The sequence below is a fragment of the Gobius niger genome (genome assembly GCF_951799975.1).
Source record: "Gobius niger genome assembly, chromosome: 1".
NCBI lineage: Eukaryota > Metazoa > Chordata > Actinopteri > Gobiiformes > Gobiidae > Gobius > Gobius niger.
The window spans coordinates 16,445,966-16,457,518 of record NC_136852.1 but is presented as its reverse complement, the minus strand read 5'-3'; the positions used below and the strand labels follow the sequence as shown (position 1 = coordinate 16,457,518).

Genomic DNA, 11,553 nt, shown 5'->3' with positions numbered 1-11,553 from the left:
TCACGCATGTCAAAAACCAGACCAGTCAATGCCCAATGCTCATAAATGTTTTTATTTTAAATACTGGTGAAGCATGTTTGTGCATGCAAGAGTCACCGCACCGGTCTTTTAGTCCAATGTAGTGAGTAATGTAAATCCCCGGCTTAATAGAGCTGCCTGCAAAAGCACTGTGAAAGTTTACTTGACCTTTTACCTGTATTTAAGTGTATGTGCCCGTTTAAATCTTTTTCTCCTACAAAGTGTTGTTAATATAGCGTACACACACCACCAAGGAAACAAATGACTTGAACTTTTGCACAAAGGCCTATTACATTTCCTAGTTGAACTGCCGTTTGCACTCCTAATTGCTAAAGTGTTGTTCTAGCACCCCCTTGTGGTGCTACACGGGATGAGAAGGTTCAACATGTGGTTTATGACAAATATAAAGCACAATGTGCAACATGAAAAATTGTGATTTTGTCTCCCCATCTCAGATACAATGTTTTTCAGCACAAAACCCAGTCTTGTGGATTTTTGACCACCCTCGTTACACGTAATTAGTACATGAACAATACTAAACAAACCATTACTTTACAGTTAATAATCATAAAATCTTATTTTAAAAGTTGATTTTCTACATTCTTTGGCACACTTTGAAACACTATGAATATGCTTCGGCCTCAAACAGTTTGATGACAATGGCCTCATGTGGCTGTAGCTCCAGATTGTCCAGAGATGTGGCGCCCATGCGGTCCATCCCTGTGCTGGCCACAAACACTCCCGCTTCAGGCAGGCGCGAGGCCCATCCAGAGTCCAGGGCGCGAGTCTCTGGTCCGATGTTGAGCAGGACGAGAAAGTGTACACAGCCCCACGAGCGCAGAAAGGCCAGCACTGGAGGAGGCAGCGGAAAGGTGGAGTTGGACGAAGTGTTAGAGCTGTGGAAGGGCAGGAAGGTGAAGGTGCCGTACAGAAGGGCCTCCTCTCTGGCCCTGGACTGACTCAGAGAGCTGAACAGAGCACGAGCCAAATGTCTCTTCTTTGTGTCCTGGATGAGGAACATAAGCTCGATATTTAAACATACCGTCACTTGTTACCATGTTACTTATTTGACATGATAGTTTACTCACTTGGCTGTCTGATTTACTGCCCTGTCCGAAAGATCCAGCCAGATTTAGAGTCATCATCTGTACAGAATAATTAAATGTGCAAAATGTTTAGGCTGGATAGAAATAAGTAATACAACATACACCTTCTCCAAATGTACCTCATCTCGGTCGATGTCTGAATCGTGTTCCACAGAAGGAGACCCGGGCAAAGTCATCAGCAGCACCAGGAGGAGTTTCTTCAACTTCTCTGACGCTTTACCTCCAACCTGCACAAACACACACACGACCAAACCAACTCACTGTGGACCTTTGTGGAGGAAAACACTTCATTTACCATCCAGCTGCTCCAAATTCCGTCTCGTTGCGCTTGGTACAGATGCGTCTCGATGGCAGAGGAGACTTCTTGCCCCGACAGAAGGTGAGGCAACTTGGGCAGAATAGGTTTAATGACAACATCCACCAGTGTAGAGTTTGAGTGTGAGATATTAAGTGGAGGCAGTGTGTCTCTTTTCTGTCTGACCAGCAAAATTCTGCAAAGATCCAGGAATTTAAAAAAAAGTAGACATACATTTGTTGTCGTTATTTTTAAGAACATACCTTTCATCTTCCGCGTTAAAATCTTTCAGGACAGTTCTCCACTCCAGTAGAGTCTGAAATGAAAGATTTTTAGCTGGTCAGGTGATCAGCAACATTTGGCCATAGAATAAAGTCAGTGAGGTTTACCTTTTCTGAATATGCTTCATCAGTGTCACAGATTGCAAATCCTGCCACACCTTGAGCCAGCCAGAAACTGAGTGCCTCCTGTTGTTAAAAAAATTATTAGTAGGGAACCTATGCTTCTATATCAAACCTATTTTACCTTGATTATGGCGTTGTTTGACTCGTCGCTGTCCACTCCTCCCCCCAGCAGATCCACATCACAAAAATCCAACACTACTTTTAAATCTAATAGAAAAAAAGTCAGTCGTTAAGTTAAACTCGCATCTCAAAGCACAGGCATCGTACCGGCCTTGCTGCTCTCCTGGAGAAAGCACAGGATCTCTGGCAATGTTGAGGAGCCTTTACTTGTGGCGGATATGTTCACTGGGGAGACATCAGCCCCAAACAGACGCTCCAAGATGAGCACACCCACACCCAGTGACCTAAGGTACGACAACTCCTCCGATAGAGCTACAACAGGAGGAGGAAATCATTATCACAGGAGATAGTTACACACTTCAGTCAGTGCAAATGGTCAGGTACGGGAACTCCACACAATCATTGTCAAATCACCAACTATATATGGCCTGCACTTTCAGATGTAGGCCAACTGTGTAGGCTTAATTGCGTGTGATTCAGTAGGCCCTAGGGCAGGGCAATAGGGCCAAAAATCTACATCACGGTATAAAAAAAAGAAATATCACGATAACGACATTATTGACAATGGAGAAATTACTTGAAAATCCCAGCCTTACGCCTATTGGGAAGATTAATTCACTGTTTTTTTTTTTTTTTTTACGGCATACAAATTTCCTCGCAAATATGATCTACTCAAGCAGTCTACATCCTTCATTTCATTTTACTTTTGAGGCACCTGTCCCCGTGTTCTACCGTCAGTGTTTAGCATAACATAAATGATAGGGTGAATATAGCACTTTTTGAAAATTCAGTTTCCACTAGGGCTGCACGATATTGAAGTGACTTGCGATATGCGATACGGTTGTGCAATATCGCGATAACGATATTATTGCAATATTTCACCAAACACACTATGTTCAATTTTTTTCAGCAAATTGTGTCAAAAGAAGACTTAAAAAACACCCAATCAGGACCAAAACAAGTGCAGAATTTAACAAAGCTTGTAAATGTTCAATTAAAACTGAACTTTTACACATGATTTCAATGCATGAGTTTGAGTTTGCAAAAAAAATGGGTCGATCTCAGTCAGATGAAGGCTATGGTGATGTTGCGATATATTGTGGCTTCTCGCGATACGGATATTGCATCAGCTAATATCGCGATACGATATTTTTCGCGATATATTGTGCAACCCTAGTTTCCACCTCATTTTTGGTTTGGAATTAAATGCCAAAGTCTTTAATGTTACATATTTTTAAAAAGCTTTAGATGTCTATTTTACATCAGTGGAGGAAAAAAGGTCAAATGTTTAACACAGAAGTTTTGCCTCAAACACAGGTTGGTCCAATGAAAAATGTTTCTAGGTGCTATTGGTAAAGTGGGACACTTGTAATTGGTAAAGTGGGACACTACTAAAATAGTATTTTTTGTATTCAAAATCATTATTTTTTATTGTAGCAACTACGTTTTTGAATATGTGAAGAGGTTATGAATAATAATAACAGAGAATGGTTGTAATGGTTATTCTAACTGTTGTGTGAGACATAGGCCCATAATGGACATGTGTCTGATGTGCAGCCTGTGCTGTCAGACATGTTCCAGTGTGGAATAGCGAACCGGGAGCTTTGGTATAAGCTGAAAACAAGAGTGACAGGACAATGGAAGAATAATACTGTAAAGTGCCTTCATCAGATTTACTTTTGTTTATAAATGAGTGAGGAATAATATGAAGGACATGCCCAAAAAAACACACGTTAATCTGTGAACTCAGGCCGCCTTTGATTGGTGAAGTAGGAACAAACATATAGCCTACCGTGTCCACAATAATATCCAAAAATTGTATCGCGATACTAACGATATGGCCCACCCCTATAGGCCCAAAAAAGATATGGCCGATAAGGTGGTAGACTCAAGAGTATCTCACCATCGAGGCTCGTTGACTCCTCCATTGTGGCATCTAGTCGCAGCTCTGGTTGGACCTGGTAGAACAGTGACTTCTGCCACCACTTCAGCGGCTGAGGCACGGGTTTGGGCGCCACCACGAGGATCGCGATGGCCGTGGCGAGAATGCCTATCCAGGTGAGCCAGAACAGCAGCACCAGGTAAGAGCGAAACTTCCTCCACCCTGGGCCTCCCGCTACGACCTCCAGCTGCTCCCTGTTCAGAGGCCGCCAGTCCTGCCGCGCCACCTGCTCCTCATCGATGGGGATGAGCAACGGCGCCGTTTCTGCGCCACCTCCGCTGTGTGAAAATCCGGGACTGGACAAACTGCCATATACGGGGCCACCTGCGTTCAGCGTCATCCCGGAGAGCTGCAGATATACTACACATCGAAAAACATAAGGCTGAAAGTTTTGTCTTGCTTTTCATAATCACCCGCAGACAGAATCATGTCTGAACATTTCCCGGACAGCAGCCATCGCGCGCTTAATTAACCTCTCATTACTTTCAGCTGCAGCCAGTCTGTAGGCATTATGTCACTGACTCAGCAAAGAGCATTAGTATGAGCTGAACCAGATTCACACATTTACAGATTAGAACATTTTGAAGCTGATATACAGGGCTGGACTGGAAATTGGGAAAATTGTTTGTTTTCCCGGTGGGCCGACGTGCTCTGGGGGCGCCATACTGGCCCACAAAGTATAGCCTACTATGTTCTATTGATGTGCTCCTCACTATTAATGTGCAATTTCACCTATGTATAGTGAGGGATCGGACTCATTTTATACCCCTCCACTGGCATGCTTTCTTGAGTCATGGTTCCCAGATAATTGCGTATATACAGTATAATTACCATTTTATTACCTAAATCTAAATCTTTTTTTTTTTACTGGGAACCCACTGGGAAAAACATTAATGCTGATCCGTAAATTCAGTTTATTTGGACATTTTAAAAACTGCACGGTTATCAATGACGCAAAGAATCAATATCATAAACCGTAAAATGCTTCTGTGTTTTGAAACCAAAAATGACACTTCAAATCATACTCGAAACCTTCGACATTGCAGACATGCACGTAACCCGTTAGGCCACGTAAAATCTAAAATGATCTACAGAATGTCAGTATATGTAGTCTATAATCGTAATGAGTACAATTTAAAAAAAAAAGATCATTAATGTCGCAAATTTGCGTATTTCAGTTGGTTGGAATGAATATAGAGCAATGTTTGTAACAGATGATGTCGAAAACCATCCGGAAAAAGAATATGATTTTCAAATAAAAAATCTTCCCAACAAATCGTTGGTTTTCCTCAAAATGAATGAGAAATATTGATATAGACCTATTAGGACTCCACTCCTGCCACACATAATACACAGGACCATTAATTCAGCCCAAAGACCATTCGAGGGACCTAGAGACCATCTCAGGGACCATCAGGGACCACTCGGACCAGTGCACAGCGCCCCTAGAGGTCATGGTCCGTAATGGTCCGGACCCGTCTTTAATATTCACGGACCAGACCACACTTTCGGCTACAACCCCCTCTCAAATCTACAGTGCGATCATTCGGTTGGTTTTGTGAAGTTTCATTGTGTCGCAAGAGGAACCTCCTTAACGGAACGCGCATTTTAAGATTGTTTAGAAGTTTGACACATATTGCAGCAAGTTGTAAACAACAAGAGACTGCTCTGAGGTGTTAGCTCTAATTCGGCTGAATATTGTCCTCGGCTTTGTAGCTTACACTGGTTTAGTTCAAGGGCTTATTGTATTGCTAATGGCGTTGAGAAATGCATCTTGCTCTCATTTTCAGGGAGCTTGTTTAGCTGAATATGTAGAAAGCGGGGCACATAACTATGAGTATGTGAGATCAATCCTGACCCCCACCCACTGGGAAGAACATTTTCAGCGTCTATGGTATGACCGACTTTTATAGAGGGCCGGTCTTGACCCAAAAGTCCCGGGCGGATTTTTTCTTCCAGTCCAGCCCTGCTCATACAGCTGAAAATTTGCTCACATGTTTAACTTGCTTGGTCACCCAAATAAGAAAAAAGGGTAGAGCAAGCCAACCAACTTTGAGCCACAAATTAATTCACCTCACACAATCTTTAACCTCTGAACCCCACCTGAACCGAGCACATATCCTCCAATTTGGCTTTACTCATATCTAAAAGCTTCTTGAAAAAAAGTGTCAAAACAGTGACAAGAAAAAGCAAAAAATGACCAAAAAAAGCCACAAAAAAAAAAGAATGTTACAAGAAAGTGATGAAGATGGAACAAAAAAGTGACTCAAACGCAACAGAAAGCGACAAAAAAAGCAGCAATAAAACAATGAAAGTGCAGCAAAAGAGCGTAAAAAAGAGAGTGTAAAAAAGAATCACACAAAAACACAATTAAAAAAGTCACAAAAAAATCAACAAAAGCGCAAAGTAACAAGAGCAGTGGCAAAACAATGCAAAGATACGTTTAGATGAGTTTTGTAGTTTAGTCTATAGGCTGTAAACTCCAGTCAAGAAGCTTTAAGATTTGGGTAAAGCTGAGCTGGAGAAAATACACTCGCTTAAGGCGGCGGTTAAGAGGTTAAAATAATTATTAAGAGCTTTTTATTGACCCATGGCCATATTTTTGCAATCAAATTAATATGCTTTCATCTGCCTTTTGGAATTACATTTAAAGTCTTCACTCACTTTTCTCTGGTCTTCCTCCGGTCCGTCTTGTCTCTTCAAATGAAAGTAACCTGGAGTCTGAATATGTGACTTAGAAGTGAGGAGGAGGTGAGAGGGGCACTGGTGTCCTATTAAAACTGCTGAGTCAATTATTACAGAGGTGCTGATCTTAAACACCCTCTCCACACATTCTGCAGAACCTGTGACTGCTGCTGGACAGAGCAAGCCCCTCTCCACTCAATCTATTAGGAATCATGTTTTATTGTGTTTTGCATTGAGCGAAAAGCCCTGTTTGCGCATTCTTGGCTAGTCATTATGGTTCAGTTGCCCCAATCAATAATTTTTGGTGGACTAAAAAGAAATTCCCTTTCAAAAATACTTCAGCAATTTTTGTTTTTATACAGTCAGTACAATACAGGACATAGAGGCATAGTCTCAGAGCGCACATGCTGATCTAACACATCACACACAGACACTAACATACCATAGTGTCCACTTTTAACCAAGTATGTGGCTCTTCCTTGAAACTGTATTTTTCTTGCCTTTAATAGCAGTGTGGCCTCTCACATGCAATTGCCTGTTGTCCCTTTCTGATCTTCTTCTCCCACAACACACGTTTATGTTTTTTCTATAAGAAATCATTGCGAGCCTTTGCTTTCTAACAACTCTGTGATAACTGTGATTATTCAGTCACATTGCATCAGGTGCTTGAGCTGCATATGCGTATATATGAAATGTCTTTGGTGCAAAGAAGAAGAGGAGGCGTAGTTAGTATATTGGGCACTTTTCCATCAAGGGAAAAACATCTGAAATAACACAGACAGTGGTGGCGAGGCGAGTAAGTGTCTTGCTCAAGGACTCGACAACAAAAGACACTAGCTGGAGCTGGGTGTTAGATAATGTGCCCTTCACTTACATACTGATTCTCTCATGACCTAGTGGACGAGGCCTTTCTGTGTGGAGTTTGCATGTTCTCCCCGTGTCTGCGTAGGTTTCCTCCGGGTACTCTGGTTTCTCCTACCACTAAAAACATGTACAATAGGCCAGGATGAATGATGGTGGTCAGAGAGGCCGTGCAGTCACGACAGTGTTTCTTTCAGTCTCTCCCAGAGACAACTGAACACCACCACGTATGGAGTGAATGTATAATTGTCTCACGTAAAGCGCTTTGTGACTATGTCTGTGAAAGGTGCTTCTTCTGCTCCTGGCCTGTATTGAAGGTAATAAACCTCTCCTGCTTTAGACATCCAGATTTTGTCTACATCCTTTTCCTTACATCTTCATGGCCTTGCGGATACATCTTCAACACTGGGTTCAATTGGGCCCATGGTGCGTGTTCTGAGTTACTTCTGCTGTTTCTATTGTACTTCAGCTCCTTGTACTAAATACAAATAATAATGACTATCATGATATTAAATGATAAGATGCTAGTATACTTCAATTTCTTTATTGAGATTAAATCCCAGGTATATGTATAATTTTGTAACAGTTCTTTCAACATTGAAAGCTTCATCTTGAATCCTCTTCTGATCCCTCAACATCCTAAAATGCAGAAAAAAATAGGCATTATGCAATTTCATAACTAAATCTTTAAGTGATTTTTTTATTGACTTACCATTGGCTCCTGACTTCTGGCACTCACAATGTGTTTCTGATAGGCTGAGAGAATACATTCGCGCCTACAAAGGACAACAGCAAATGTGTCTGGTTCTTTAGATTGAGAAATGTGTTTTTATGAGGGTTCAAGGTACTCACTTGCTGGTAATGCCGCCCCCTGGAGGAAGTCCCGGCATTTCTTCTTTAGCCAATATTTTGATGACGTACAGCAGATCTGGGTCCTCATCCTTGGACCTCATCATTTGGATGATTTCTGTGACAAGCAGTTGAACAAAAAAATGTGAGCTATGTTAGTGATGATAATTGGAATAAACTGCCTCACCTTCCACTTTCATGTCGATGTGTTGCTCCAGCTCAGCCTCCTGCTGCAGAGCGTCCTGGGACAGCTGGGGGGCTCCGGGGAAGCACACAATGATGATGCTCATGTTGTCCAGACTGCCCTGAAGAGGGAGACAAAGCACGTAAAACACTTCAATGTGTCTGGACCTTTGAGGCTGTATTCATGTTTTGTTGTTTTATGTTTTATACGTAGTTGTTGATTTAGCTCGGTGATAAACTTAAAATGATTGTAAAAAATAAAAAAAATTACAATGCTAGATTCACATTTGCAATCTGTGTTCCAGCAGCTTGAGACAGTTTCAAGTCCATCTTCTATTCTCTAATTATTTATTTCTTTTCAAGTGATTTAAAGGAGTTTTGTTCAGCACTCTCATTTAAATCCAGGCCATGCGTACATACATCTCCTCTGTTGTCTAAGACGTCTAATAATAGACAGCCTGTAGGTGCGTAAGGTTTGTGCTAACTGGCATTATCTTCTTATGTCATGACATCACTGTAATTCCTCCTGTCAGAGATAGTTCTCACCTGTTGAAACAGCCCCTGTGCTTTAGTAACCCATTCACGAATACCTGGCTGTATAGACAGATAGTGTTGGGTGATGTGTTAATGCACTTGTACCTTATAGAGACAAAGGTCGATGACTTGGGCACAGATGTCTCGAAGGTCATTGCACACCTTCAGACGATTGCGCACAAAGGCACAAAGTTCCTCGTTTCCGATGGCATCCCACACTCCGTCACAGGCTAAAATCAAGAACTCGTCTGCAGGGGTTCTCTCCATCTCGTAAATCTCAGGCTCAGGGGAGACCAGCTGCTCAGTCTGAGGCCTCCAGTCGACCTCTTTAAAGTCAAAGTCCCCCAGAGCTCTGGAAACCGCCAAAGACCCATTCACCCTCTGCAGCGTCACAGAGCCTCCCGCATTCTGGATGCGCTCCTTTTCCCGGGGGTTAAAGGGCTTGTGGTCCTCTGTGTAGAAGATCACCTGGCCGTCACGGCACAGAAGGGTTCTCGAGTCCCCACAGTTGATAAAGTAAATGTACTGTGAGGAAATCAGTACTGCTGCTGCAGTCGACCCACTGCGATCCCAATTGTCCTTACGGGCCAACTTGTGCATGTGCCGATCAATGTCCAGAAAGCTCTCTCGAACCCCTTCCTTCACCTGCTCAGGGTCCTCAGTGGCTATAATCCCACCTAAACAAAAACAAACAAAATAATGATAATAAGTAGCAACGTAAAAGTAAAGTTTTATTATTGGGCTTAGTACCTGTTGCGATCATACGGTCCAGCAGATGCTTAGAGCAGTATTGGGCCACTGTAGTACCAGCATGTCCATCAAAGACAGCGAAGTAGCCCCAGTTTTTGAGGTCTCCACTCAGCTGTGGCATGCAGGTGTGTGCGTCCTCCATCTGTGCTCTCCAGCCCTGCATACTGGCCACAGCATAGTTGAGCCCAGACTGGGAACTCCCTTCAAACACATGTTTTTCTAAGATGGGGTGCTCCAAGTATGGGCTGGGAAAGCAGTCGTCCTCATCCTGACTGTCATCCTCATCAGGCCCTCGCTCCCTGGTGCCTCCTTTGAAGAAGAAGGTGACCATCTTCTCAGTCTCTTTGACCAGCTGTCGGAGAAAGGAGGGCACCTCCACGTTGCTGGCTCTCCTGGCCGTTCTCATGACTCCGCGGAGTCTGTGTTCAAGCTTCCGGCTCGACCTTGCAGCTCCCCGTCTCCTTCGGATGCCACTCCTCCGGTGCTGTGTTCTCCTCAGCAGATCCAGCGCAGCAGCTTATCTCTGACACTCTATCAGGTGACGGATTAATCTGTATCTATAAAATATGTCTGTTTACACAAAATCTACTTTAATTTTGTTTTAAAAAGTGACCCATTTTTGCATCTCGATTTGACACAGTAAAAGTGTGTCTGTCTATCACTGCTTCTTCTGACTTCTGTCACTGTGGGGATTGCATCTATTGGTCCATCTATTTTTGATCATTTGTACTTAAGTGTTGGCCCCTCCTCTTTCCCTGTCCGTCTAATGTAGTCCAATAATCACCTGGCCTTACAGCCATTTGACCTTTGTCTGCTCTGCACACAGGCACGGATTAGACTCATGCTATTTTACACAACAGACAGAGCCTATGATTAGCTTCTCAGAAACAGGATCTGCTGTGAATATATCAAGGATTTTTGACATTTAAATGTTTAATGTGGCAATGAACTCATATGGTGCTAGACTTGGACTCAGACAAACTCGACTCGTGATGGGAATTACTTGTGCTACATTGTTGAATATAATAGATTTATTGGAGGAACAATAGTAGGTTCAGTACAATATGATAAGAGGCATTAACCCGAGATATCGTTATTATGAATTGTTCTTTGAAGAGCTGCTTTTCTGTCACATTTTAGATGGCTGCTTTTCCTTGTATGACTGTTGTTGTAATCCTGTTAGTCCGATGTATTTAAGGCCGGGAACCTGGCCTAGTTTGGAACAGCATGGTTTAATAGAGTTAAGGACTGTATGTGTGCCCATAGCCAACCGTAAGGAGCCTACACTAAACCTGTTATCGGCTGCTCTTCAGTGGAAGTTACACAGGGTAACTGTTTGTTTACCTCATTCAGCATATCCTAATAGGTTTATAAATGTAAAAACGTCTCATTTGACGCACAGTGACATGACTGTGCTCATTACGTTGGTATGAACTGTAGTACATTTTAAGCCTATTTCCGCCCGAAGCATATGTGTCATATATATATAGTATACAGTATATAGTAATTAACATGCAGCGTGGGCAGTATTAGGTATAGCAAAAAATGTTTCTGTAATTAGAGGCTGTTTTCTCCATTAACTGTTTTATGTTCATTGTAAATATGACTTTGATGTAGATAAACAACAAAATTAAGTTGTTTCTTTCAAATGCAAAAAAACTATTAAAGTGATAGTCTGCAAGTGTACATGTTTTACCATTGTAATCTATTGCGTATAATTGGCCGCACATGTCTGAAATTTGACTTAAAGCACTACTAAGTAACTTGATAAATCCTTTTCGTAGTCCCTCTGGGGGTAATACAAGT

At 42.3% G+C, this 11,553-nt stretch overlaps 2 protein-coding genes across 2 annotated transcripts; both read right to left on the bottom strand.

Moving 5' to 3' along the window:
• Window positions 1-640: 640 nt before the first annotated feature.
• On the bottom strand, window positions 641-4,225 carry LOC306969690 (amino acid transporter heavy chain SLC3A2; the record flags this gene model as incomplete). The annotated part of the gene is made up of 9 exons (XM_079565385.1): window positions 641-1,065; window positions 1,124-1,127; window positions 1,244-1,351; window positions 1,420-1,615; window positions 1,683-1,735; window positions 1,809-1,886; window positions 1,945-2,030; window positions 2,091-2,255; window positions 3,847-4,225. The coding sequence occupies 9 exons, from the start codon at window positions 4,223-4,225 to the stop codon at window positions 641-643; spliced, it is 1,494 nt and encodes a 497-aa protein (XP_079421511.1).
• A 3,739-nt stretch (window positions 4,226-7,964) lies between these two features.
• ppm1na (protein phosphatase, Mg2+/Mn2+ dependent, 1Na (putative)) lies at window positions 7,965-10,361 on the bottom strand. The gene is made up of 6 exons (XM_079556250.1): window positions 9,748-10,361; window positions 9,103-9,674; window positions 8,468-8,585; window positions 8,284-8,398; window positions 8,144-8,207; window positions 7,965-8,070 (listed from the first exon to the last, which is right to left on the bottom strand). Exons 1-6 carry the CDS (start codon window positions 10,151-10,153, stop codon window positions 8,038-8,040), a joined length of 1,308 nt encoding a protein of 435 aa, XP_079412376.1. The 5' UTR covers window positions 10,154-10,361; the 3' UTR covers window positions 7,965-8,037.
• Window positions 10,362-11,553: the final 1,192 nt, after the last annotated feature.

Excerpts from the sequence above, each read along its gene's own strand:
- ppm1na (XM_079556250.1), bottom strand. The coding sequence starts at position 10,153 with ATGAGAACGGCCAGGAGAGCCAGCAACGTGGAGGTGCCCTCCTTTCTC. Across the intron at positions 8,586-9,102 it reads TCGACCTTTGTCTCTATAAG|GGCAGTCTGGACAACATGAG; the intron begins GTACAAGTGCAT and ends CTCCCTCTTCAG. Across the intron at positions 8,399-8,467 it reads CATCGACATGAAAGTGGAAG|AAATCATCCAAATGATGAGG; the intron begins GTGAGGCAGTTT and ends TGCTTGTCACAG.